The sequence below is a fragment of the Saimiri boliviensis genome, chromosome 12 (genome assembly GCF_048565385.1).
Source record: "Saimiri boliviensis isolate mSaiBol1 chromosome 12, mSaiBol1.pri, whole genome shotgun sequence".
NCBI lineage: Eukaryota > Metazoa > Chordata > Mammalia > Primates > Cebidae > Saimiri > Saimiri boliviensis.
The window spans coordinates 89,945,096-89,970,735 of record NC_133460.1 but is presented as its reverse complement, the minus strand read 5'-3'; the positions used below and the strand labels follow the sequence as shown (position 1 = coordinate 89,970,735).

General features: G+C 39.3%; 1 protein-coding gene across 1 annotated transcript in view; it reads right to left on the bottom strand.

The window, feature by feature from the left end:
- The window catches only part of SORCS3 (sortilin related VPS10 domain containing receptor 3), a 616,572-nt gene that overhangs the window by 52,401 nt on the left and 538,531 nt on the right, over window positions 1-25,640 (bottom strand). The window contains exons 15-17 of the mRNA XM_003922497.3: window positions 13,103-13,220; window positions 11,966-12,099; window positions 1,623-1,736 (exon numbers count right to left, since the gene is read on the bottom strand). Coding sequence (XP_003922546.2) covers window positions 1,623-1,736; window positions 11,966-12,099; window positions 13,103-13,220 — 366 coding nt within the window. The remainder of the gene's footprint in view (window positions 1-1,622; window positions 1,737-11,965; window positions 12,100-13,102; window positions 13,221-25,640) is intronic.

Genomic DNA, 25,640 nt, shown 5'->3' with positions numbered 1-25,640 from the left:
CTAGACAGTCAAGCTTTTGTACTCAATTTATACTTTCTTACTGATGTTTAGCTACAAGATACTAAGTTTTTACTGACAAGAGCTATTTCAGGGGGTACCATGTCCTAACAAACTTGATATCATCTATTCTTCTTCTTCAACCTCAACTGGCCATTAACTCAGCTGCTTAATGATTTTTAACATAAGCCAACATTTACACAATCTAGAGATATTGGTAGACATCTGTAGCATATTTGTTTTCTTTCTTTTTTTTTAATAGCCATTCCCTTTTATTCTCCTGAATTGTTTTGTTAGTTATTTGGGATTTTGGCATACCTAAGTTGTTTAAAATGTGGTCTACCTACACATGTCACATGAACATATGAAATGTTTTAATTCATTTCTTTTACAATTCTGTTTTAACCTACAATCACGTTCAGGTCAAGCCCTAGCTGGGAATTTGGTGGTTCAGCTAATGACTTGTGCCCACAATAGTCCCTTTTCCCAAACTTCCAAGCACTTTATTCTCTAACACCACATCTCTTTAAGTTCATGCTGTTGGATCTGCAGTTTGAATGGCTTAAGTCCCTAAACACGCCTACAATTAAATAACAGCAAAGGTCCTTGAGCCCCAGCTCAGGCTCCAGGAATAGCCCTCCCAGAACTAAATATTTGACATGCATTTCAGAGTATCTCAGACCAGTCAGCATTTCTTTTTCATCATATTTTTTCCTTTGTTGACATCAGTTGGGTAGATAGTACCCAACACTATGTTACAACTAGCTATGGTAAAAGCATCAAGAATATGAATAACTTGACTGAGATGACAGAAGATCCATTGGGAGAGTTAAGACTGGTGTCCAGAACAACTCAGTCCCTTACTACTCAAAGAGTGGTCCAGGGACTAGCAATATTAACATCACTTGGGAGCTCACAGAAAGGAAGAATCTCACCCCCACCCCAGATCTCCCAAATCAGAAGCTGCATTTAAATAAGATCCCCAGATGATTGATAGATTAACATTTGAGAGGTGCTGTCTTAGACCACCCATCCACTTGCCAGTCTGTTCTTGGTTATAGAGGCAGTAAAGGAAAGGGCAAGACAAAAAGTCTTCAAGAAAACGTTTTTCAAGCATCTGAAAGAGTAATGAATACATGAACAAAGACATAAAAACACATATAATTTGAGAATTCCTGAAAGTGACCCTTGACATTTTTATTCCAGGAATTCCTAGAATGGAACTTTTGAATTTTCAAGTTTTCAGCACGAGTGTCAGAGTTTCAGTTCATCTTTCACTAGAGAGCAGTGTAATATCTGCACATCCCTTGTATTAATTTAATTCATTTGTGTTTCAAGGAATAAGGCTACATGTCCTTCCAGAAGAGAAGGATTAACCAAAACAATAACTATGGTCTATCATAAGGAAATACCAAAAGGTATTGAAATCTGGTTGATCAGGTATCTCTTCTGATGCTCCCCAAATAGATACTCTCAGATAAAGAACTCCTCGCTTCCCTTCAAATGCCATTTGTTATAAACAGACTATCTACACTCCATTGTATTCAATAGCAATGCACTTCTTTTGGTCTTAGTTTAGGGAAAGAGGAAACAGTGAGCTGAGTTGCTGTAGGTATTTTACTTACCCAGTGCTGTTAAGGTAGCTTTGACCAAGGCTGCAGTCCTTTGATGGGGATGCTGGATTGTACCAAAAAGCTGGGACACACTGGCTCTCCCCATGTCTCTCATAGCCATAGTCACTGTCAGGAAAATGAATATTGCATTAGTAGTATACATGTATAAATGCTAAAATACCTGCAGGCATACACAAACATATAAATGGCCCTATTGCCATCTAGAAAGTCACAACGCATTGTTTTAAATATCCCAGTGAGGGCAAATACTCATATTTTGAAAATGAAGTTTTAGCTTTATATATAATTCCAAGTCATTTGGAGTCCAGTCTAAAAAAAAAAAAAAAAAAAAAACAAAACCAAAATAGCAAATCAGCAAATAGAAATTCTAGGTTTTAAAAGGTATTAATATAAATAATGTGGCAGGTATACTGGCTTGGGAGTAAATGGGGAGAATACTGTTAAAAGTATATTTTAAATCACAGTAGAATTATTGAAATAAGTACATGACAACAAAGACAATGACTCACCCTCTCTGAAACAGGTACATACATGTCCATTCACATGAACACACAGAGCCATTCAAACTTTTCCTGACTACATGAAACACATTTTATTTATTTCCCTAAAAATGAAATAAAACTACACTGTAGCTCTTTTTGCGTGTTTCTTTAAAATCCTAGCCATAACACAATGAAGAAAGAAAGTCCACTGCAATTTCTTTCCCCTCTTCTCCCTGATGCAATATAGGAAAATAATAGACCAGTGTAGAAAAGGAGGTCCCCTATCTGAAGTCCAAATGGTGTTTCCCTGCTGCTTGGAGTTTCAGAAGCCTCCTGGGTGTGTAAATGTCAAAGTACAAGAACAATAAAGTAGGTAGAAGGGATCCTGAAGCCAACCAGAGATCACTGAGGGCAGCTTCACTTGGCAGAACAATCCATGTTTCTAAGTTAAGCATCCTAGGGTTTTCTGAAACCCACTGACTGGGCAGAATAAACTGTGCATATAAATATAAATCCATCAAGTATTAATAAAACATAAAGCAGCAGAAAAGGAGTTGCTTTCTCAGAACCCACAACTCTTTTCTTTTTCTGCTTCCCTCATATACTTTGAGCCAAGATTTTGTGGAAGTCCAGTGAAAACAGAAGCAAATTGTCTGCGTGTATATCTAGAATAGAAATAAAGGGGAGAGGGGACTAAAAATTTAAGTCACATCCATTCATAACTCAATATGTGCCCTGCTTTGTAAAATAAAAATAATAATAATATTTTTTAAAGTGTGACAATCCCTGTTCTCAAAGGGTTCAGTCTTTGGGGGAGAGACAGACAGCGTACCCCAAACATGACTAAACAACAGAATAAAACAGTATGTAGCATAGCACTAAACAGTACAGCTAAAAAGAACCAATTGATTAATGAGATCATACACATTATCTTCCGAGTCTGACCCTGCCCCACCTTCTTACCCATCTTCCCATCAAACTCTTAACTGAACACTTCTAGTCAACCTTCTCCACCCTCTTTATCTTTGTATACATAATCCCTAAGGCTTGAAGCATTCCACTTTTTCCTGTTTGCTAGTTTCCTACTTATCCTTCTGTAATATCTAGGTCATAGAAGGCCAATGGTGATTCCCCAATCTTTGGGGCCATGACTTGTTGGTAGCTATAAAAGGAGGCTACAAAACAGCAGGGATATTTGTCCATTTTTTGTTTGATTTTGGCCAATAGGAATTTAGAACAGTATTAGGACATTTCAGGAATTAAATATTTATTGGGTTTAATGAATTCCAATTACATTAAAAGAAATTGTGGGCAGGCATGTGGCTCATGTCTGTAATCCCAGCACTTTGGGAGGCCAAGGTGAGTGGGTCATCTGAGGTCAGGAGTTCAAGACCAGCCTGGCCAATGTGGTCAAACCCCATTTCTACTAAAAATACAAAAAAAAAAAAAAAAAAAAAAAATTTAGCCGGGCGTGGTGATGTGCACCTGTAATCCCAGTCACTTGGAGGGCTGAGGCAAGAGAATTGCTTGAACCCAGGAGGCAGAGGTTGCAGTGAGCCAAGATCCTGCCACTGCACTCCAGCCTGGGCAACAGAGTGAGACTGTGTCTCAGAAAAAAAAAAGGCGGGGGGGAAAAAAAAGAAAAGCAATTGTACTAATCATCCCATTGTATTACATGATTGCATTACATCTATCTTTGCAGGAAGACTGTGAGCCCATAACTGATGCTACAGTGTAGAGTGCAGAGAGCAGGCCCAAGTGCTCAACAGATTCCTGTGGACTAAATGCAACTAGAATCATGCATTGCTACATAGAAAGGGGGAAGTTGAGATCAGTCTTGATATCGGCATGTTTAAATGAAATTGGAAGGAAGGAAGGAGAAAGAGACATTTCTGCCAAGTAAATGTCTTGGCCAAGCCTCTTGATTAACTACTGGGGATCTCTCAGCTTGACAGTTCATATGGACTCAGTGTTGTGCCAGCTTGTAATAGCCCATGAGAGCTCACAGTTAACATTTCAGGAATTTTGCAAGCTAATTAATGGTTGTTAAACAAAGCCACTATAAAAATGAAATTGAATAAAATTTCAATTATATAAATTATATTACAAAGGTTATACTTAAAACATCCATTCATGATTACCATATTTTTTATTATATATAATTATACTATATTATATACAAAATATTCTATCATTCTATTGTCCATACTGTTGAGGTGCTTTACATCTATGTATCTGTATGGTGAGAATATTACATAATATTGTGCTACTACCTATCTCTCCCCAATTCTATCTTCACTAATGTCAGATTAGTAACTTGAAATCTGCTATGATGGGAATACGTATGATGATCAGTAGATACCACTAATCAGGGATTATTAATTTGTTTGTTCCCAGAGAGCCAGCAGTTAAATATTTACCAGCATACCACTGAATCTCTTATTTCTCTCTCTCTCTCTTTTTTTTTTTTTGAGACAGAGTCTCACTCTGCCACTCAGGCTGGAGTGCAGTGATGCAATCTCAGCTCACTGCAACCTCCACTTCCCAGGTCCCAGTGATTCTCCTGTCTCAGCCTCTCGAGTAGCTGGGATTAAAGGCGCCCACCACCATACCCAGCTAATTTTTGTACTTTTAGTAGAGATGGGGTTTTGCCATGTTGGCCAGGCTGGTCTTGAACTCCTGACCTCAAATGATCTGCTCACCTCTTCTTCCCAAAGTGCTGGGATTGCAGGTGTGAGGCCCGTGCCTGGCCTGAATCACTTATTTCTAAGCATTATTTATCTGTGGAAATAATGGTCTGTGGTGTGTCCTTACTACTTCTCAAAAATTGTCCAGTTGCCTTCTGAGGTAAAGCTATTGAATTACCTACTAATCCTAAGAATTACTGGTAATCTATTAAGGAAGGGTGCTCTCTCTTAAGCAACTTTAGGAATGAAAGAAACATCCTATGCTCTTTGCTAAATGTAACTGTGTTTAGCAGTTCTGTTCAGCTCTGCTACCTGCTAGCAATGCAGTAATTTTGAAAGGTGCACCAGGCATGCTGCTTTGTCCCAAAGAGTAAAAGAATTTCATTAATATTTAACAACATTAGTGGAAACTGGCTGCCTCCAAGCTGTGGACTTCTTTACTAATTTCTGCTAAATGTATATTAAAATATCACAGCCCAACCTCCTTCCCAGCTCTGAAGTCTACATGATTTAGACAAACAAGTAGCTCAAGCTGCTGCTCCAGCTTCCTGGGGAAAGGTGTTTTTCTGCTGAATTGTGAGGTTTGGACAGAATGCATCAGAAAGTTTGATTTGCCTCAGGGAAGTATGTTGCTGCAGATTCTGCAAACACACATGAAGCTTCCTTTAAGAAATAAGTCACCTCTATGTCTTTCTCAACTATCACAGTTTTAGAACTTCTAAAAGTTTAGGGACAACTTTTTCATTTTTGGGAACGTGTATGTCTTCCAAATCCCATCCAGGAAAAAGGCTTAGATTCTAAAGTAGGGGTAGCCAGGACAGTTCAGAAATAAAACAAAATTTCTGCATGCCAAAATAGGAAGGGATACTTTTATTCTTGGGGCTAATCTCCTAAGTTGGTAGACTGCAAAAGAAAAGCAAAAATAGGGGAAATGACTTTGCCAAAGATTGTAAACAGCTGACAGTGGCAGAGGTGATAATGAAGAATCCTGGTCCTTGTTCAGCATTAGTACAATCCCATGGGGCACCCACTGGATCATCAAGGAGGGCCTCTGGTCCCCAGGAATGACACTCTCAGACTCTTGGAGCCAACCAAGAAGTCATGGTCTCTTCCAGACAAGCTGCAGGGACTCTTAGACCATGCACAGCACATCACAGCCTCCCTGATTCCCATTTCCCCATTCTCCCATCTGCCACTTAAGATTCCAGTGCCAGTGATCTACAGGCATGCTGTTCCAATTTAGCAGGGAGGACAGCATGGTAGGTTTAGGATTAGGCAGATAAAGTTTCTTGGTAGGCGTGGAGTGAGCACTAAACAAACAGAAGCAGGCCCAACAACAACAAAAAACAACGGATTAATCATTAACATCATCATTTAGCTAAGACATAAGCCCAAATACAGCCATAAAGAAAAACTACAATTATATCCAAACCATTTCAGAACCTGTGTGGAAAACCCAACAATCATTGCTCAAATATTTCTCCTAATCTAATTCCTGTCCATCTGCCTTGTCCCTTTACTCACCAAAAACCTTCTTATATATCTGTTATCTTAAGGTTTATGTTTTCTTTCTGTTTTCTCAGTCTCTTATCTATTGCTTTGAAGTACTGCCTATTTTTCTTTTCTTCCTCAGCAGGAAGTCTACATAGTGCCACCACCACCTCCTGCAGGAAGCTTTCCATAATTATTTCAGTCCTCAGTGATAACTTTTTCTGTGTATTCTGTGTATCTATAGCACTTACAGTCACAACCAGTGCTGTTCAACAGAACTTTCTATGATTAATAGAAATATTTTATATTAATACTGTGTAATATGATAGCCCCTAACTAGTGCAATGGAGAAATGACATTTTTAATTTTACTTCATTTTAATGTGAATAACCACATGTGACTATGATAGCTCTGGACCATAAAATTCAGCATTTAATTATACTGATTATTTTCTGCTATGCCTTTACTGTAATAACTCTTTTGTATACATTGTTTATTGTCTTGTTTATCCTCTGACTTGTCCACTGAAGAAACACATGCTTGCTTTTGCTCCATAGGCAAAATACTGAAGCTTATTCTGGAGAGTCACTAGATTAATCTACTTCAGATACATCTGAATGTATGTGCTGTGACAATCCAAAATCTCTTCCCTTCTGTCTTCTACATCACCACTCAATAAACTTGCTTTGTGAATCTGGCACCATACCAGACATGGAAGGTAGCAACTAATACAAACTAAGACTCAGGACTCCGAAGTCAGAATATTATCCTGAGTAAGTTACTTCTCTGTGTTCCATTTCTTTATCTGTAAAATGTCTATAGCAACGGACTCTCCTCCTGGGAGTTCATTGAGAAAATTAAGTAAGATAATTCATCTCAAAGACTTGGTAGAACATCTGGTTACATAGTAAGTGTTCAGTGAAAGTTTTTGTTGAGTGAGAAGTTAGATAAATGAGTGAAAGAAAAGAACTCCTTTTCTTTCAGAATAATCTCTGGTTCAACCTGGTTTTTCACTGAACCAGTTAATTCAGGTCTCCTGGAGGGCTACTCCCTCTCAAGAGCCCTCCTGCTACTTTAGAGGAGCCCCCTCGTGCCCCGTTTCTGACTACCTGCTCATCTCTGACAACCTTTACTCTCAATAAGAATTTTTTCCTGGTTCTTCTCTAGTGCCATGATGGAGTTGCTGCAAAGTGGCTCTCTAGAGTATGCTTGAGGCTGGGGGATTTATGAGGCTCTACAGTTGAAACATCAATCTTTATGCAGAATTCATACTTATTACTGATGCTCACTGTGGAGAAAGTTGTGGAAGTGAATGTTTTGCTACAAATAAATGCTTCTGAGAATCTAGAAAACTTCCTCTTTTCTTGCAGAAGAAGGACAGAGGTAGAAAATACCTTCCCTTTGTGAATCCGGGTTGAATCCCTCAATTCTTCCATCAATGTGAGAACATTTAATCCATCCCTCCCCAGCCTTTCCTATCCCTTCCAAATGGATTAAACTAGGTGATACTCTCTCTCTCTCTGCTGTCTCTGAGACTTAAACTTTTCCTGTACCAATCAAATGAACCTGCTCGAATTTGGCCTAGGAAAACCCCTAAATGGATTGTGCACAATAATCACTGGTACTAACTGCACTGGGCATCTCAGATGCCTTGGCTAATGATACTAACTACTGGAGAGGACCACTGAGAAGGGGACAAGGCTATATGTCACATGCTGATTTCTAGTATTAGCATTAAAGACCAGCAAACAGACAAACTGTAGTTGATGGAAAAACTGTGTATTTCAAACAGTCGCTATGCTTATTGAGGCTGACTTAAAAATAAGCAGACAATTTCAAATATTCAGTCTCACTGTCCCCCCAAAAATTGCTGTAAATAATTCAGAAATTTCAGTAATCAAAAATGACTTCTCCCCTACTCAGTAGTAGTGAAAAAACTTTATAGGCCATATGATTTTTATTGGTGTTCTGAGATTATGACCATGAATCCAGCATCAAACCTTGTCTACTTCTCTACTCTATTCAACTCAATTCAAGTGATTCTCTTCTTTTTTAATATGAGGTGTGATTGGCTATAGAAATGCAAATATACACTACCTTATATATCAAAAATAATTCTATAAAATCTTCTTGGAGACCATACAGCTATTAGTATTACAGTACCAGTGGTCAAAACTACTTCACCCGAAATTGTTTTAGTGTTATGGAAACATTCTATGTTATATTTTCATCAACAGCAGTAAACCCAAGTCATTTGGGGATGAGTTTTAATTTTAGAGTAGCTAAACTTGGAAACTCTATTTTTTTCTAAAGCAAAGTGAACCTAAAATAATAAAGACTTGTTTGATTTCTTGAGAAATGTCAGGGTGTAGAGGAGAGAACATGAAATTTAGCTTGATCTGCACTTGAACCCCGGCTTATGCTCTCCCAGGGATGTAATCTTGATCAAGTAACCTATATTCAAGATGTTTCTTCTCATTAAAATGGCTATAATAAAGATCCCGACATTACAGGGTCTTGGATCCACATGGTACCTCTACCAATGCAAATGTGAGAACCACAGAAGGCCTTGTAAAGGCTCCTCCTCGCCTCCCCTACCATGCTTTACTTACAGATAGATTCTGACAGAACTCTTAAAGAAGGGTCAGAAATACTTTGAGCAATGCCATCAGTATTGAAGTAAATGGATAACACACCAAGATACTCTCTGAAAACAGTGCTTATTTGGATGTATAAGTTTTCATTTACTTGCAAAAAATACCATAGGGACCACCTAACCCTAGGGTATAAGAATAATAGCAGAGCAGCAGCATAACTAGCATATGTTGTATTTCTATGTGGTACATCAGGAGGATAAATGCCTTATCTATATGAATGATGTATATTAATATATTAATTCATGTATTCTTCCTTAAGACCCAAATAAAGTAGTTATGTATCTTTATTTTGCAGCTATAGAGATGAAGTCACAAAGATTAAGAAAACTTCCCAAGGTCAAAAACTGTGACTCTCAGTGCTAGAATTTTTGCCCAGACTAGTAAATGTTAATGGAGCAGTTCTTGTTTCTTCTTACTTGTGAGGCTACCCAACAATGGGTGAGGGTCTATTACGGCTCAGAGAGACACAGGAGAATATGTATCACGACAAATTCAAAGATAGTGTGCCTCAGTGGAGTTAGTCTGCAGAAGGACATAAGGAAGCCTGAAATCAATATTCTGAATATGCAGGTTGACATCAACATGTCACAAGCCATAATTTTGAATGGCCTACTGCACTCATTGCTATGACTATTTTTGCTTAATTGTGATTAATAATTGAAAATATTTTTCACAATGTGAAAATACGCTTCGTTCCCAAGGGTTCAAAATGGTCACAGAAGGGACCCTGCTAGTCAAATTTGAATTCCATCTCATTTGAATGAATTTCACTGAGGCCATGCTTTCCCAGGTATGAGTGCAAGGATAAAGAACAGGTGGAGAGCAGTCACGGTCACTCCTCTGGCTTCCAGTTATATTTCTAGTAGAAAATGGGAAACAAAGGATAGTTTCTAGTACAAACCAGGCTAAAAAACCAGATGGATGAAATGAGGCTGGAAGGAGTGAGGCTGCCACTGAGGAGCAGATGCTCTGTGCCCACTTGGACTTACTTTGACTATTCGACGCCAGAGAAGCCCAAATGCAACTCGATCATTGCCCTGCCCCTCCCAAGTTGATAGGCCAATGTCCAAGCCCTTAGTTTTGTCTTTTAACAAAGACGAAGCTGGGATGGGCTACCAAAACAATCAAATTGAACTTTAGCTTTCTATTGTGATGCAGAGGAAGATTTCATCCAGCTGGGATCAGAGTGCTATATACCCATTCCCAGAACTGGGGAGGTTTTTGACCCTCCTAAAAGGAACAATGTTCAGAAGCATGCTACAACTATTTATTAAATGTTTACTCTAGGCCAGGCACTGTAGATTCAAAAACAAGGAAAAGTCTAAAACTCCTGCAAAAACAGCACTTAAATTCTACTGGAAAAAGACAGGTGATAGTAGAACAATCAAAAACATGTTCATTTTGTATGGCAACTAATACTAAAGGGACAATAAAACAGGAATGTGCTAGACTGTGCCAGGGTATAGGTGAGATTCAGTGGTCTCAGAAGGCATTTCTGAGAAGCTGATTTTTTTTTGGCTAAGACATAAGGCCATAGTAAGATCTGGAAGAAATTCTTCCATTTTCTGCTCCCTGTGCTAGGAATGAGCCAGGATTAATAAAGGTGCAGGAGAGGTAATGTGGTTGCCGTATATTGAACGAGTTAAGAACAGTAAGGAATTTAGACATAAAGGTAGCACAGGGCCAAATCACCTACAATGGAGGAAGCTAAGGAAAGAAGACTGGATTATATTTTAAGGGAAGGGGAAGATATTGGAATACTTTAAGTATAGTAGTGATAACATACGGTTTGTCTCAAAAAAAAAAAAAAAAGTGTCACTCTGTCACCCAGGCTGGAGTGTAGTGGCGTAGCGTAATCTCAGCTCACTGCAACCACTGCCTCCCGGGTTCAAGCAATTCCCCTGCCTCAGCCTCCCGAGTAGCTGTGATTACAGGTGCCCACCACCACGCCTGGCTAATTTTTGTATTTTTAGTAGAGACAGGGTTTCACCATGTTGGCTGGGCTGGTCTCAAACTGCTGACCTCAGGTGATCCACCCACCTCAGTCTCCCAAAGTGCTGGGATTACAAGCGTGAGCCAGGTTTGAGTTTTCAAAATACCATCTCAGTTGCTGTGAGGAGAATGAATTTTAAGTGACAAGTGTAGATGGGGAGAGAGTTAGGTTCCTGGAGTGATACAGACAGTTGTGAGATGGAAAGAAGTGCTTTGAGTTAGAATGTGTTTTGGGGATAGAAACTGCAAGGACTCGCAGATAGCCTGGATCTGACAGTGAAAGAAAAGGAGAAACCAAGCCCTTCTGGAATCTTAATTTCAGCAACTGTGTGGATAGCTGTGTGTTTTATTGAAGTTGGAAAAACTGTGCAAGGGCCCTCTTCCAATGAGGGGGATTCAAGAAAAGCTTTACTTTGGCTGCCTTAAGTTTGATATCCCTGCTAGTGAATCAAGAGGAGATGAATCCTCAGCAGATAATCAGACACAAATGTGTCCAACCAAGAGAAGGGGGAGGCCAGGACTGAGGTAAACATGTAGAAATTTGGGAGTATTTGTCTATAGGTGAGATTTGAATTTCATTAAGTGAAATCTAAAGTTGTTCCCTGATGTTGTTATCAGGGGGAGAAAGAGGAAATGATAAGAAAGGGCTCACATGGAAGGGCACAATGAGAGTGCATGTGGCTGGAGGTAACAGCAAGGCAGTAGCTCTCTAACCTTAACTTCAGTTCCCAGCTTAACTTCGCCAGTACTTTCCAATACAACTGCCCACAGCAGATGAGAAGAAGCCCCCTGGAGAGGCTGCTCTAACAGAGCAGTGACCCTCTCTGTGAAAATGCCTCAGCCTGTCCTCCTTCTGGGGGTACAGACTTCCCTATCTGGCCCAGTAACTGGGATGGTTGGGCCCACAGGCCAGCAGATACACCTATCTTAGGGTCATGCCTTTCTCTCTTAACTTCATCTTCACCCCATCCCACAGACAGGTGAACAACTGGTTGGAATTGGTAATAATATGCCAAATGACTCACCACTCGAAATCCCAGTTGGCGCAGACACAGGGTTCTGAGACCACTGATCCTGAGTGGTCTCGGCCCAGAGCACACTGAGCTCCTGGCTTACGTTTCTTGAATATTTTCCTTTCTCCCATGACACAAGGCTCTCCCTTAGAGAGAAATTCCATAGTGAGAGAGACAGAAACACAAAAAGGTGGTGAGATAAACCAGTTGTCAACAAGAAGCATTAGTCTGTTCATTATCATTTGGTTACTTTATGTAGCAGTCTTATTCCCAGTAATGATCCGGGAGTTTCAAGAATAAAAGTGCTTATCTTTTACTACCACATAAAGGGAACATTATGTGAGGTTGGCCCACTTCTACCCTCCACCCACCCAAGTCAGTGATGTCTACGTCATCCTGTTTCTGCTCCACCTCCATAGAGAATGTAAGGACTCCAGGCAGCCTTACATACCACCAGCCACTTGCCCAAATGGCTTCAGTAGCAATTCTACTGGAAAGGAGCCCATTTGAGGCACATTTTTCACATCATCCTCAGAGGAAAATTGAATTTGACCCAAAATATTCCCTTTCTATGAAAAATGACCATGCCCAAATCCTAATTCCTAATCAAGGACAAAGAAAGGAGAAGTTGATACAAATTACAAGGCCCCCGTGGTTCTGAAGAATGCAGAAGCCTGCCTATTTTGCACAGCAGTAAATATCTACCATTGCTAGACCTACCCACCTTGACACCCTTTCTCAGTGGCCCTATTCCCAATGTTCTGGGGCCCTTATTTCAGGCTAGTCTGAGAAATGCTCTCACCCTGCACATTGTCAGATAAAATGAGCAACTCTTGGAGGTCTCCTAGCTGTAAAAAGCTCATTTTTCCATGGACAGAGCTAAAACCCCAAGTTATCATCGTCACATCTCCCTCAGGCAGCTCAGTGACCTCAATGAGTAGACAGGATCCCAGGGTGTGAGATGGTTCCTAAACATCATCTGGCCCTACTGGACCTGAGTGTGTTTCACCCTTTTCTCCAAATCCACACCTACATCCTCAGAGGGCCCACTACCTTCCTCCCACAAATAGGAAGGCTCAGATAAAACTCAACTGGGATTGCAGTAGCTCCTCCTCCTAGAAGCCAGCACTCCACCTCCCTGGGGTATACCTGATTGAGCAGGTGCCAGGTCTGATAGTCCTCCTTGGTGCAACGCCGGCTGAAGATAGATTTGTAGTCCACTTTTACCAACTGCCATTCGGAGCGGAGGCTGAAGTGGCCAAAAACTCTGTATTTAGGGGAGGAGTGTGAGAGACAAGTGAAGAAGGCCCCATAGTCAGTCACTAATGTACAGAAACTGGGAAGGAGATAGAGATTCACTACAGCCTGAACTTTAGTTGTTCTTCCAAAGTGAGCTCCTTGAGAGCCGCTGAGGAGAAAGCCCACTATCCATATAACTCAACCACTCAACCAACTGGCATGTCATTCACAGCGGGTTTTAAATAAACCACTTTTTAAATTGCAGAAGTAACATATGTACATTACAGGAAAAATTTAAAATATAGAAAGCACAGAAAAGAAAAAAAAAAATGGGACATGTAGTCCCAAACTCACCACCCATATAAAACCATTGTTCAGATTTAGATACACAGCCTTCTCATTTCTCCTTAATGCAAGCACTGGCATTTTATCTACCCATGTCCACTGACAGGGTCTTAGTTTCCTCATCTGTAAAGCGGATTATACATATATGTGTTGGGCTAGAAGGAGTGAATTTGCTTATTTAAAGTACAACTTTGCCAACTGCAGAGTCCCAGCTGAATTTAAGTGTGTTAGTTGAAATTCCCACTGTTTAACACACATGAATACCTACCTTCCTCCTCCTTCCCTGAAAAAAAATAAAAAAAAAATCCCAGCAGACTCTTAAAAGGAACTCATATTTGTGAATAGTAAAGAAGCATACCATCTGTGTGACTTAGATAATCAATACTGACCTTTTCAAAGCCCAGCAGTTGACTGCCCTATAAATATGGATGATCAATCCTTTCTAGAAAAATAGAAAAAAAAAAAGACTGATCATCCATACTCTACTCGGGTGACATGTCTTGCAATTACAATGCAAGGCATCTATCATAGTGATGTAAAGGGGAGACCAATCATGCTGTGAACTTAAAACAACTGAACTCTTTCAAGGAATTGGAATGGATTCCATTTCAGCAAGACTTAATCACACTACCAGCGCCGGATTCTCCTCTGCCCAAGTTCAGATACTGTTATGGTGACACCTACAAGATTAGCTCTCTTCCTGGGTCATTTTCTTATGCTTTCTAAAAGATAGATGCTTTTGGGAAAGGTAGAGACTGACAAAACTTGTGAAATGAGGAAGAATATAGAGTTGTTTTTGTAGATCATCCAATTTACATCTCAGGATCAATTTTAAATGTGCTTCAGATAAAAGTTAAATAAAACATTTGAGAGGCTTATCTAAAAGAAAATTAAGCAGACTTTGAAAGAGACAGGATCTCTTCTTTAGTAAAATTATGTGGGTTTTGTATGGATCTAAGCTCAGCATGGGATAGGAGAAGCTCTGAGCCTAGAATATCCAACATATGTGGCTGACACTGGAGCAAAGCAAACTTAACTCTCTCTCCCTGGGTTCTCTCTGTTCTCTTGTATTCTTGCTAAATCCAGTGGTTTCCAAATCCAATTAATCGATGCCAGGTCATCCACTGAGGTATTTCCATCTCTTAGCTCTGCATTCATTTTACACAGAGGTTACCAGTCAGTCCATTTTAAATCTTTAACAAAACAGCTCTCTCTTATCAAACATTTTTGCTTGTTTGAAGAGAGGACAGTTAAACCGCTAAGCTCATCAAGGGGAGGGGAGTGGAACAGAAAAAAACAGTGGGAAGAGACCTTGACAGATATCTTCCTTTTTCTCTACCCAGCATTCAAAACTCTCCTGCATTCAGATGCCACTTCCAGCAGTAATTCTTCCCTGATTGGAATACTCCTAGTGCAGGAGGCTAATGATGCTAAACCAAATATTTCTGCTAACTCCAAACAGTTTAAATTTACTTCTTGGATCACAAAAGACATCATGTCAGATTAACCACATTCCTTTCTATGAAAAGATTACTAGGCAGACAGAAGAGGAAAATGTGAAGCACATGATTTACCTGGATACCAGCATGGCACTTGAACAGGGTCTGTCATAGGAATCTTGACAAAAAGATTGAGAAAATATGAGCCAGGTACTTGGTAAAATTATGTGGCTGAACAGTACCTAATTAAGACATTAAAATAAACCAGCAAGGAGGTGTGAGTAGTGTGCTGAAAGATACTGTTATCTGCTCTTTCTTGTTCATCATTCTTATTAATGACTTGAAGACATGAAAATAATGGTCATCATTGGAAACTGAATTTTTTGATGACACAAAGCTGGAGGAAGCACTCAATATGCTCAATGGCAGAAGCAAGACCCAATAAGTTTGCAACAGACTAAAGAGATAGGCTCAACTTAATAAGGTGTGATGTAACCCAGAGAAATGTTAGCTAGATCCTCTCCCTGGTAATTACATAAGTATTGGATAAAAGAAATGGAGCTTGGTACTTTTCAGGTTTAAAAATAATAATAAATAATAATAACTGCAGCTTAAGAATTTCCATGCACAATGTGATCAATTTAAGTGAACACTTCAGGGAGACAAAATATTTAGGATGATCTTAAAATGCAGTAACAGAATTACATATATTATCTAGAACAAAAGAGGGAGTAACCTAGTCTTTTCCACATTAAGCAGATCACCAGGAAAATTGTGGTTGCTTTTGGCTGTTACCATTCAAGAAGGATACAGACTGATGTCTGAATCTATAGTACATGTTTGGGCTTTGGTAGAGGTGGTGAAGTCTGAATATGCTTAAATTATAAACAAGCAAAAATGTGCTTACTGGTACATAGGTATTTATCTTTGAATAAAAATCACATATATTTTATCAGATTATTCAAAGGGGCTCATAGTTGCTAAAGTTTAAGGACCACGGAAGAAGAGAGTGACTAAGATGGTGCACTGCATGGAATGGTGACCTCCAATAAGATATGACCACTTCCTATTCCCTGAACCATGAACGTGACCTTCTGTGGGAAAAGCTTCTTTGCATTTGTCAAGGGTCTTGAGTTGAGATCATCTTGGATTATCAGGGTGGGCTCAAAATCCAATGACAGGTATCCTTATAAAAGACACAAAGATGAGGAGCAGGCAGTGAGGAGAAGGCCATGTGAAGACAGATGCCAAAATTGGAGTTATGCAGCCCAAGCCAAAGAACAACTGGAACTGCAGGAAGGTGGAAGAAGCAAAGAATGAATTCTCCCCTAGAGCCCAGAGGGGGTAGAGGCTTGCTGACCTTTTGATTGTACACTCCAGAACTACAAGAGAATAAATGTCTGTTCTTTTAAGCCACTAAACTTGTTACAACAGCCACAGGAAACTAATACAGGTGGCAATATGAGCCAAGACCACTTTTATCTACCCAAAAAGTGGTGTAAGAACTAGGGCTGGTTTTCCTGAACATGACTTAGGAAAGTGCAGTGAGGGAAGAGTAGCAGGTGGATACTCTAGGGAGCTCTCTGTCATGTAAAAAATAACCAAAAATAAAAGTGTGAAAGCTTATAAAATGTGAGAGAACTTTCTAACAGACAAAGGTGCCAACAGGAGAAAGAGATGCTCAAAAGTTAATAAGCATAAAACTTCAAGCTCAGCCTTGACTATTTCCCAGGGCAGATATGGAGCAGCATGCAGGCATCATCCAGGTGTACATCCTAACTAAGCCCGAGCCTCTAAGTATGTCCATGTTGTTGGTCTTTCCAGCTGTTTGAGATATCCATTACTGATCTCACAGCGCTCATTTCAGGACAGAACACAAGAATGGATGCTCAGTCAGGACTTAACGGCCTTGCTCAGATTCTTCTGTTTTGCAATCTTTGCAGGTACATTCCTGTCATGTACATTTATTTGGCTTCTTTCCCAGATTTATTTTGTTTCCCAGGTCTTTCCCCAAACTGTAAACTGCTACATTAATATGTTCACTCAGGAGTGTGCTAGTCTGCTCTCCTGTGAGGTCACTTTCGTGTATCAGATGCAAAACTTTAATCACTTAAACACTGGTAGGATTATGAGCTTTGCTCATTTTCTCAATGGGCCCCCAAATAAGATCAGTGGGGTAAAACCCCCTAGCAAGTTTCAGACATTAATGTAGTCCCTATCAATCTACCCATTGTTAGCTCTCAAGAAGAGCAAAGTTCATTGTGTGTGGGCCCTTTTCCTTGGGGCATAAATAACTCAGACACATGGTCTCTTTTGCATAGATCCAGCTTCCCTAATTCTGTTCAATATCACATTAATTCATTGCTCTTCTGATTAGAGCTTATGGAAGCTGAAGAATGACAGAAACACAGAAAAATAAGCAGGAGATGAAATTAAGAACAAATTCACATTCAAGTATTTTTCTTCTCTTTTCATGAGTACCTGAGGAACAGATGTTAAAATTTACAACAAGATATGTGAAAGTGAGAAACCAACAGATAAATTGAAGTGGGCATCATCGTAAACCACGTCCATCACTTTGGAGTGATAAACGCTGAGAAGGTCCTCTTGATCCTGAATTAGGAAAAGAGAAAGCCCAGACTGCTTCTAATTAATAATATATAAAAATTCTGAAAATCATCAAGTTCCAGATAAAAGTTTCTCATCTGCTGGAAATACTCCTCAGGTTAAGAAGAGCCTGTTACTGGCAAAATAGGTACAGCACACTCGTCATATGTGTAGTACTTTTATGACAGAGGCAAAGTGGTTCATGTATCAATGGAAGATGAAAGCCCAAGAAATGGCTAGAATGGAAGAACCAAAGGCATGGAGCATTTTTAAAAGGATACTATAATTCTCAAATCAGGTGCTACGTATTTCACAAAGTCCTCTATGATTCCTCTGGCAACAGTGAGTTCTTTCCTAAGAAGCTCAGATGGTCCTGTTATTTACGGACCAGAGGTTCTCTGATGTCTACATCAGAATCACCTACTGGGCTTGTTAAACATAGAATGTCTCTCTCCCAGAGTTTCTTAATAGCACATTTGAGGAACCTAAATATTCGAATTTCTAATAAGTCCCAGGCAATGCCGATGCTGCTGGCCCCAGGACTGTATTTTGAGAACAATTTCTCTAGACCACCAATCCAAAATTTCATAATTTTCTTGTATCTTTGGTGAAATTTTTGTCAACCAATTAGAAAGCTTTTTAAGGCTGGGGATACTTTTAGTACTTCTCTGTATCCTACAGAACCTATCAACAGTAATAATCGCTTGACAAAGAATGGCTAACTGATCACTGAGTGCCAACAGAAAAAAACAAGGCAATTCTAGAGGGTGGAATTTTATTCTCAGGTCTTTGTCAAAGGGTAACTAATTATTAACATGGCCAAACTCGCTGTTATTAAATCCCACTTCCTTGTGATTACCAAGATAAACTATTTTGACCTACTTTTCCAGAAATGCATTTCTAGCCCCCTTTTTAAACTCAAAGTATATTTTCACCAAAATAATCAAACCCCCATCATGTGAGATAATGTGGGTGAAAATCTTGAAAATCATGACAGACAACAAATATTTATTACCATCATCATCATTTTGACTACTGGAATCCTCATAGACTCACCCAAGGACTTTCTCATCAAGGACTTTAAATAGTCTTGGATCAAAGTCCCTTTTTCAAGGTACATACTAACTTCATATGCAGAGACCTTCTTTTTTTATTTGACATCTTCCTAGTGAGCCTTGGAGAAAATGAATACCTCATATATAAATATTGATGATCACCTGGAAACAGGTAAGCCTTACATTTCCTGAGGAAGTCGTTCTCAACCACAGGAACAAAATAAATGAATTCTCTAAGCTATTTCTCACTATATAGATTTTCAGAAAAAAAATCAATTAAAATTTATAACTCCTATTTTTCTTTCCTTTTATCTTGCCAGCTGGATCTTTCATTAGAGTTTTTGACAACTACTCAAGATACACCTTCTTCTTGGACTATACAAACTTAAGAGGCTATCTCTGTCTTTTTCTAAAACTCTTCTGATGCCAAATGCTTATACTGCTAACATGACTATGGTTACAGATGGTCTTCCAGTGCCCCTGAATTATTGTTAACATATGGGTGGTCTGGGCATGGTCGCAAGAGTACTGGGCAGGGAAATAGAAGACTTGGCTTTTCCTAGACATGGTTTGTCATTAATTAGGTAGGTGACCTTGAGGAAGTCACTTCATCTCTCAAGGATTCAACTTTCTAATAAAAGGTTATTTGAAATCAGTGACATGCACTCAAAGAATTAGTTGTAGAAACTGACTATATGGAACGTGGCCCTTTCAAGACCATTTCCAAGAGTTTATTTTCTTTCAATCCCCATGTCTACCTCCGGGTATACAAGCTATCTATCTCCCGGTAACCCTATTCACAAAAGGTTTATCTATTACAGTTATTCATCTTTGTCCACATTGGTACTTCTTTCATATAACAGATGCTTAATAATAGTTCTGAGTTGATTAATGATAGAATTAATCTAACAAAATCATTCACTTCTTCCAAAATTGAGGTAATAAATAGTTTCATCTGCCCTATTTCTGGGTCAAAGAATGTGGCTGAGTTGTGTGTCATTTGGAATGTAGGATAGAAACAATGTCAGGCAAGAAATTGCAACAAATGCTCTGTCCCTTGTCACCCTGGACTGTGCTAGGATTTCCACAAACAAATATGATTTGCCAGGACCTTAAATAACCCACCTCCTTTAATCCACCATTCAGACCTGAGTAAGCCTTTCAGTAAGGGGAGTAATTAATTTGAGGGAGGGAGGCAGTTCACAAAAATAAAAGACTTCATTAGAATTCTATACACAGAGAAGGTTAGCTACTCATTAATTAAATGATTTCAAAGGGGATCTCTGTATATAATTGCTATAATTTAGGGGGAAAGAATGCCACACTAAATGTAATTAGAGGACTAGGGTCTGTAAAGATGTTTTCCTCTTTATAAGAGAGCAGCCCTGGGTTACCTAGCTCTCCCCTGCATACTCATTTGATTCTTTTGTAGCCTCCCAATTATGCCAACTTTATGCATAGTTACGACAGCTGAGAGAAGAAGAAGAGAACAGCTGACCACGATCCTTCAAGAAAGATCAGAATTTGTTTCTAAAAAGCCACTACAAAATGTCGAAAAGTAAGAACAAACAGTGCTTTGGGAGTTAGATTAGCAGACTTCACTGCAGTCTGACTATTGAGTGCATCTTTGATCAAGCTCAGCTAAGATAATACTGTGTTACCATTGACTCACAACTGGGACATCTGTCTTTCCTGTCCTCAGAGACTCCAGTGCCTGCAACTTGAGTTCTAACCACCAACTGTCCCATTTTTATCTGCCTGAATAACATTTTCAGAAACAGAGTAGGGCAAAGCCAATTCTGCCAGACCCTTCCTGAGTTTCTTCTTTCTGTTACTGCCTTGCCTTGATTGTCAGTCTTTAGGCTAGAAGCCTTTGCATCAAGAGACCCAGCCCTCAACCTGCTTTTCCTCTGCTTGGGATGGCTTTCCCTACACCTTGTCTTATCCAATTCCTACTCATTCTGTAAGCCTCGGGTCAAAATATAGGCAGCAGGTTTTGGATGGGGGATAAATGGGGCAGGAGTAAAGCTTCTTCAATCTAAATAGTACATAGAGATAATCCTTATTTCTTCTTCAAGAAACAAAATGAATCTTAAAGAACTCATGGCTGTGTTTCCAAATATATGAGGTTTCTTCCTTTTTCTTTTCAAAGGTATACAAATTTATTAATGTGAATATGGGCATGGAAGTTCATACAAAATATGAAAATCTCTGAGGTCATTTATTCTTTGTTTTCGTCACCATTTTATTTAAAATCTCTTCCTTAATTGCAAATATTTAGAGAGAATGTGGTTTCAGTGATAATCAGCTCTTTGAAGGTAATCTAGACTTTGTATTGGGCTCAGTGTATGGTCAATATTTTAAAATATATTAAATGTTTAGGAACAGGGACACACAGCAGGAGGTGAGTGGCCAGAGAATGAGCATCACTGCCTGAACTCTGCTTCCTGTCAGGTCAGCAGTGGCACTGGATTCTCATAGGAGCGTGAACCCTACTGTGAACTGTACATGTAAAGGATCTAATCACAACCTAGATTATGAGACTCTCACTAATGCCTGATGATCTGAGGTGGAACAGTTTCTTCCTGAAATCAACACCCCTCACCTGCGTCCTCATCCATGAAAAACTGTCTTCCATAAAACCAGTCCCTGGTGCCAAAAAGGTTGGGGACTGCAGCTTTAAATCAAGCTTTCTAATAATGTTATTCAATAAAAATCGTACTAACCTTTGGACTACTTGGTCTATTGGTTTCTAAGTGAGATTTATCAAAATATTTTTCTATGATTGCAAACTTTTCATTTCTCCTTGCATGTTTTACAGTGTTTATACTATATAACCACAAAACTATATAGGTTTTAAGATTATTCTATTTTCTTGGTAAATTATTCCTTTTAGTTTTAATTCAAATACTATTTTTCTATTATATCCTCCCTGATTTTTCCTCCTTGCTTCTTTTCCTTCATCAGAAGAAAATGAAATCACTCTCTTCTGAATTTCTGTAGCATTTTATCTGTATTTTGGGTATGACCCACACAGCACTTCCAAAATGTATCAAAAATCATAGCATATGCACACAGTCTTATTCTCTTTGCTCAATTTTAACTTCTTAGAACTTTGCAACTCATGTAAGTTGTTTCTTATGCATCACAGGTGCCTGTCATATATTTACTGTCTGAGAGGCTGCAGAATAAAGTGTGTAAGCACAAAGGTATTCATATCAGATGGCCCAGATGAAAGCCCCATTCTGGACCTACAGAGGGTTCCTTACACATTTTAAATTTACCTTCCTCAAGTGCAGAATGAGGTAATAGCAGTATTGAACACGGTTTTGAGGTTAAAGTGTGTTACGTTTTATGATGATTAGTATAAATTAACAAATTAGTAATTTAAAACAATTATTAGTATAGTTATATATTATGATTATTCACTTTGTCTTTACTGGCTGTCTAAGAATTTTGTGGGCAGACAGTGTGCCTTATACTTTTGTATCCCCATGATCCCTACCCATAAGACTTTGTAAACAGTATGTACTCAGATCTCAGTCGAATAATAATATTTAATATTACTAATATTAGTGATAAATTATTGAACACTTGAGGGTATGCTAACCACTATGCATGGATCAGCTCATTTTATTTATTATTCCCATTTAACAGATGAGGAAACTGAGGTTCAAAATCGTTAAATAGCTCATCCAATGGGGTTACACAGCAAGTAAACGATGGAGCCAGGTGTTAAACATAGGCATTTGCAGCAACCATTCTAAAACAATTCTCAGCAATGTGCATTTTCAGCAAGGCTGTTACTCTTTTTTAAGTCCTTCATGACTTATTAGCAATCATTTGACTGCACGGTTTAGCACTGAGGCATGGGCATGGGGATCCTCTTCCTTCCATCCCCTAATAGTCTGTTTGCATAAAAGGCAGAAATACCTTGAAGTATATAAAACTGAAAGTACAGTTGGAGGAAAAAAGAAAGTAGAACTCTGCAGAAAAGAGGTTATCTAGAAAGTTCCAATGATGACCTTATTTGTCTCAATGTCTAAAGCATCTACTGTGTGAAGGATTATGTACTTGACTCTGAGCTATCATTCTTTATTGGCTTGGCCTCCAGTTGGGAATCCCTGAAGCATACAAAAGAACAAACAGAATTGTAAAGTCTCAGTGCTGAAGAGGTCTTTAGGGATGAGTTTCTGACCAACCCTCTTCACATGCTGGCTGGGGAAACTAAGGCCTGCTCACAGACACAAAGAACTGGAACCCAAGTCTCCTGGCAGCCAGCTCTTTCTCCCAAACTGACTGCTCTTCATGGGAAACATTTTCAGCTTGCAGGCAGAGTCATGGTATGCACAGGTGACCACAGCAGCATGAATACTTGAGGAATGCAGAACAGAGAAGGGATTCACATCCAGGGCTGCATTTAACCAGGAAAGTCTTCAGCCAAGACCTACTTTCCAGATTTCACTGGCTTTTCTCCCAGGCTCCTGCATCTAAAGGGTACTCTGCATTTTCCAAACTCCAGCCTGCCACTCTGGAACTATAGATGTGTGCTACCAGTTTCTTCTAAGACAGAGGATCTTCTTTGATATGTTAAGATGTGGCATTCCCCTGAATGGCCTTTCTCCCCTCACTCTATTGGATCAAATGAATCATCAGAATGACAGGGACAGGGATGAAATGAGCCTATTCCTACCAGAGACAGCTTAGCTATGCTGCTCATTCAGCCACTTGTGTGGGTTAAAGTCAGAAATACTAGGGTGATAAAGTCTAAAATGGGTTTCATGGGTAGCCAGCAAACTGGGGGCAGGAATAGACCCTCGATTTATAAATAAAGTAGAACCTCTGCTAGAGGTGAGGGAAGAAGAGAAATTACCCCATTAGTCCAGGGGTTTCCCTACATTCATATGTAGACAAATGAACTGTAATCAACTGACTGCTCCACAGTGACTCATTCTGGTTACACACAACAAACATCTCCCTATTGACACACTGGATTTATTTCTCATTCCTCTAAGCCAATAGTTAAACCTGCTATAGATTCCAGTGAGTCATATACCATCTTCTCTGCCACCTTCATCCAGGACTAAGAATTAGCCATTGCTAGGTAACCACAAATCCCAACTCAATCCTTTTACCCAGCTTCAACTCCTTTTACTGGCTGGATATCATTAATTTGAGAGCAAATTATTACAAACCCAGAAAACAGTTCTAAAATGCCTGTAGATTTATGATGAAGTCATTTCACGAAAGGTCACAGGCAACCCTGCTATAATTAAATCTTTCATTAATTTTTAAAATACACAATAACTTACAAATGCAGCATAAATTAACCAGATGACCTTGAAGAAATTATTTAGAGACTGCTTTGTCAGAAGCCACTATTTAGCAATTTCCCAAATTTTTATTTTACAAGCAGAATTTGTCTATTTCCCATTTTTACCTCTTATTGGGTTCTAGTACTATATTTATTTGAAATGATTTAGTATTAATTTAGTCAGGGCATTGGTTAGCACTGGGAAGTGATGGTACACAGATGAGGCTCTCTCTTCCTCCAGATCATGAGCTCAAAGGTAGAGTAAGAGTGACCTACACCATCATCAGCATGAACTCAAATGCATCCCCTCCCTTGCATTATCTGGGAGATGATTTTTTTTTTAAATGTGTACATTTTGATACACGATTTTCCTTTTTCTCATAAAAATAGTGCACTCTCATCATGAAAAAACTGAAAACTGAAAAAAACTATAGATAAGAAAATAAAAGCCCCACTGGAGGTAATGCTTTTAATATTATGTGATGTTCCTTTAATTCATTGGCATGTTATTCTTTCTCAGGCTAGGCAATAAGCAAAAATCAGGGTTAGAATCTTTGGAAGTTAAAGGTACCCTGAGGCCTAAAGCACTATTTATCTGCCCCCATTTTTTTTCTTTCTTTCTTTTACACACATGCACACATGCCACCACCAGCAACAGCAGCACCACCATTTAAAAAGCTCAGAATTGGATTACAGAACAGACTCCATGAATGCCAGGGCTGAAATAAACCTCATTCAAAATTGGTCTTTCCTCTACTGGGGATGGAAGTGGCTTTTAAAATATAAACTTCTTAACAGTTTATGCCCTAGTCCAGCTTCTAGAACTCCTACAACAGTGCCTGCCTTGTAGTGGGCTATCAATACATATTGTTGAGTAAAGAAATACTAAATGTTCTTGTAATAGCAACACTTGATTCATATGGATATCCGAATCCTCTTTTAAATGTTCCTATAAGAGTTCAGTTCTCTTTGAAAGGGCTGGCTTCCCACGCCTCCTGTTGCCTCTGCCTCCAAAAGCCCTCCCTCCTCTTCCTCCCTGTATGGAGGAAGCTGCTGAGGATGGATTTCAAATCAAAGCAGAAAGAGCATAGTTGTGGCAAAGCTAGACATCAGCAGACAACAGTTGTTGGTCTCCAGAAATTCAGGCCACATTTTTGGCTATTGATGTGTGTCCATGCCACCTGATGGTTTTCACATTAGGGTGTAGATGAGATTAGCGGTAAAGGAGGTCACCGGCTACAGGGGGAATCACATTGAGTGAAAGCCAGACGTGAACTAGACCTTATTAGAAACAAGCCGGGGTTCAACAGCAAGAATCCTGCAAGTGGGGCCTGTGTTAGTTACACAATACAATGATTGGCAAGGTGGCGGAAAGTGGCAAAGATTAAAAGGCTTGAAAATATTTCTCCGCATCCTCTCCAACACTTTTACATTGTTGGTGGGAGTGCAAATTAGTTCAACCACTGTGGAAGACAGTGTGGTGATTCCTCAAGGACCTAGAAATAGAAATTCCATTTGACCCAGCAATCCCATTACTGGGTATATATCCAAAGGATTATAAATCGTTCTAGTATAAGGACACATGCACACGAATGTTCATCACAGCACTGTTTACAACAGCAAAGATCTGGAACAAATCCAAATGCCCAATGATGATAGACTGGACAGGGGAAATGTGGCACATATAT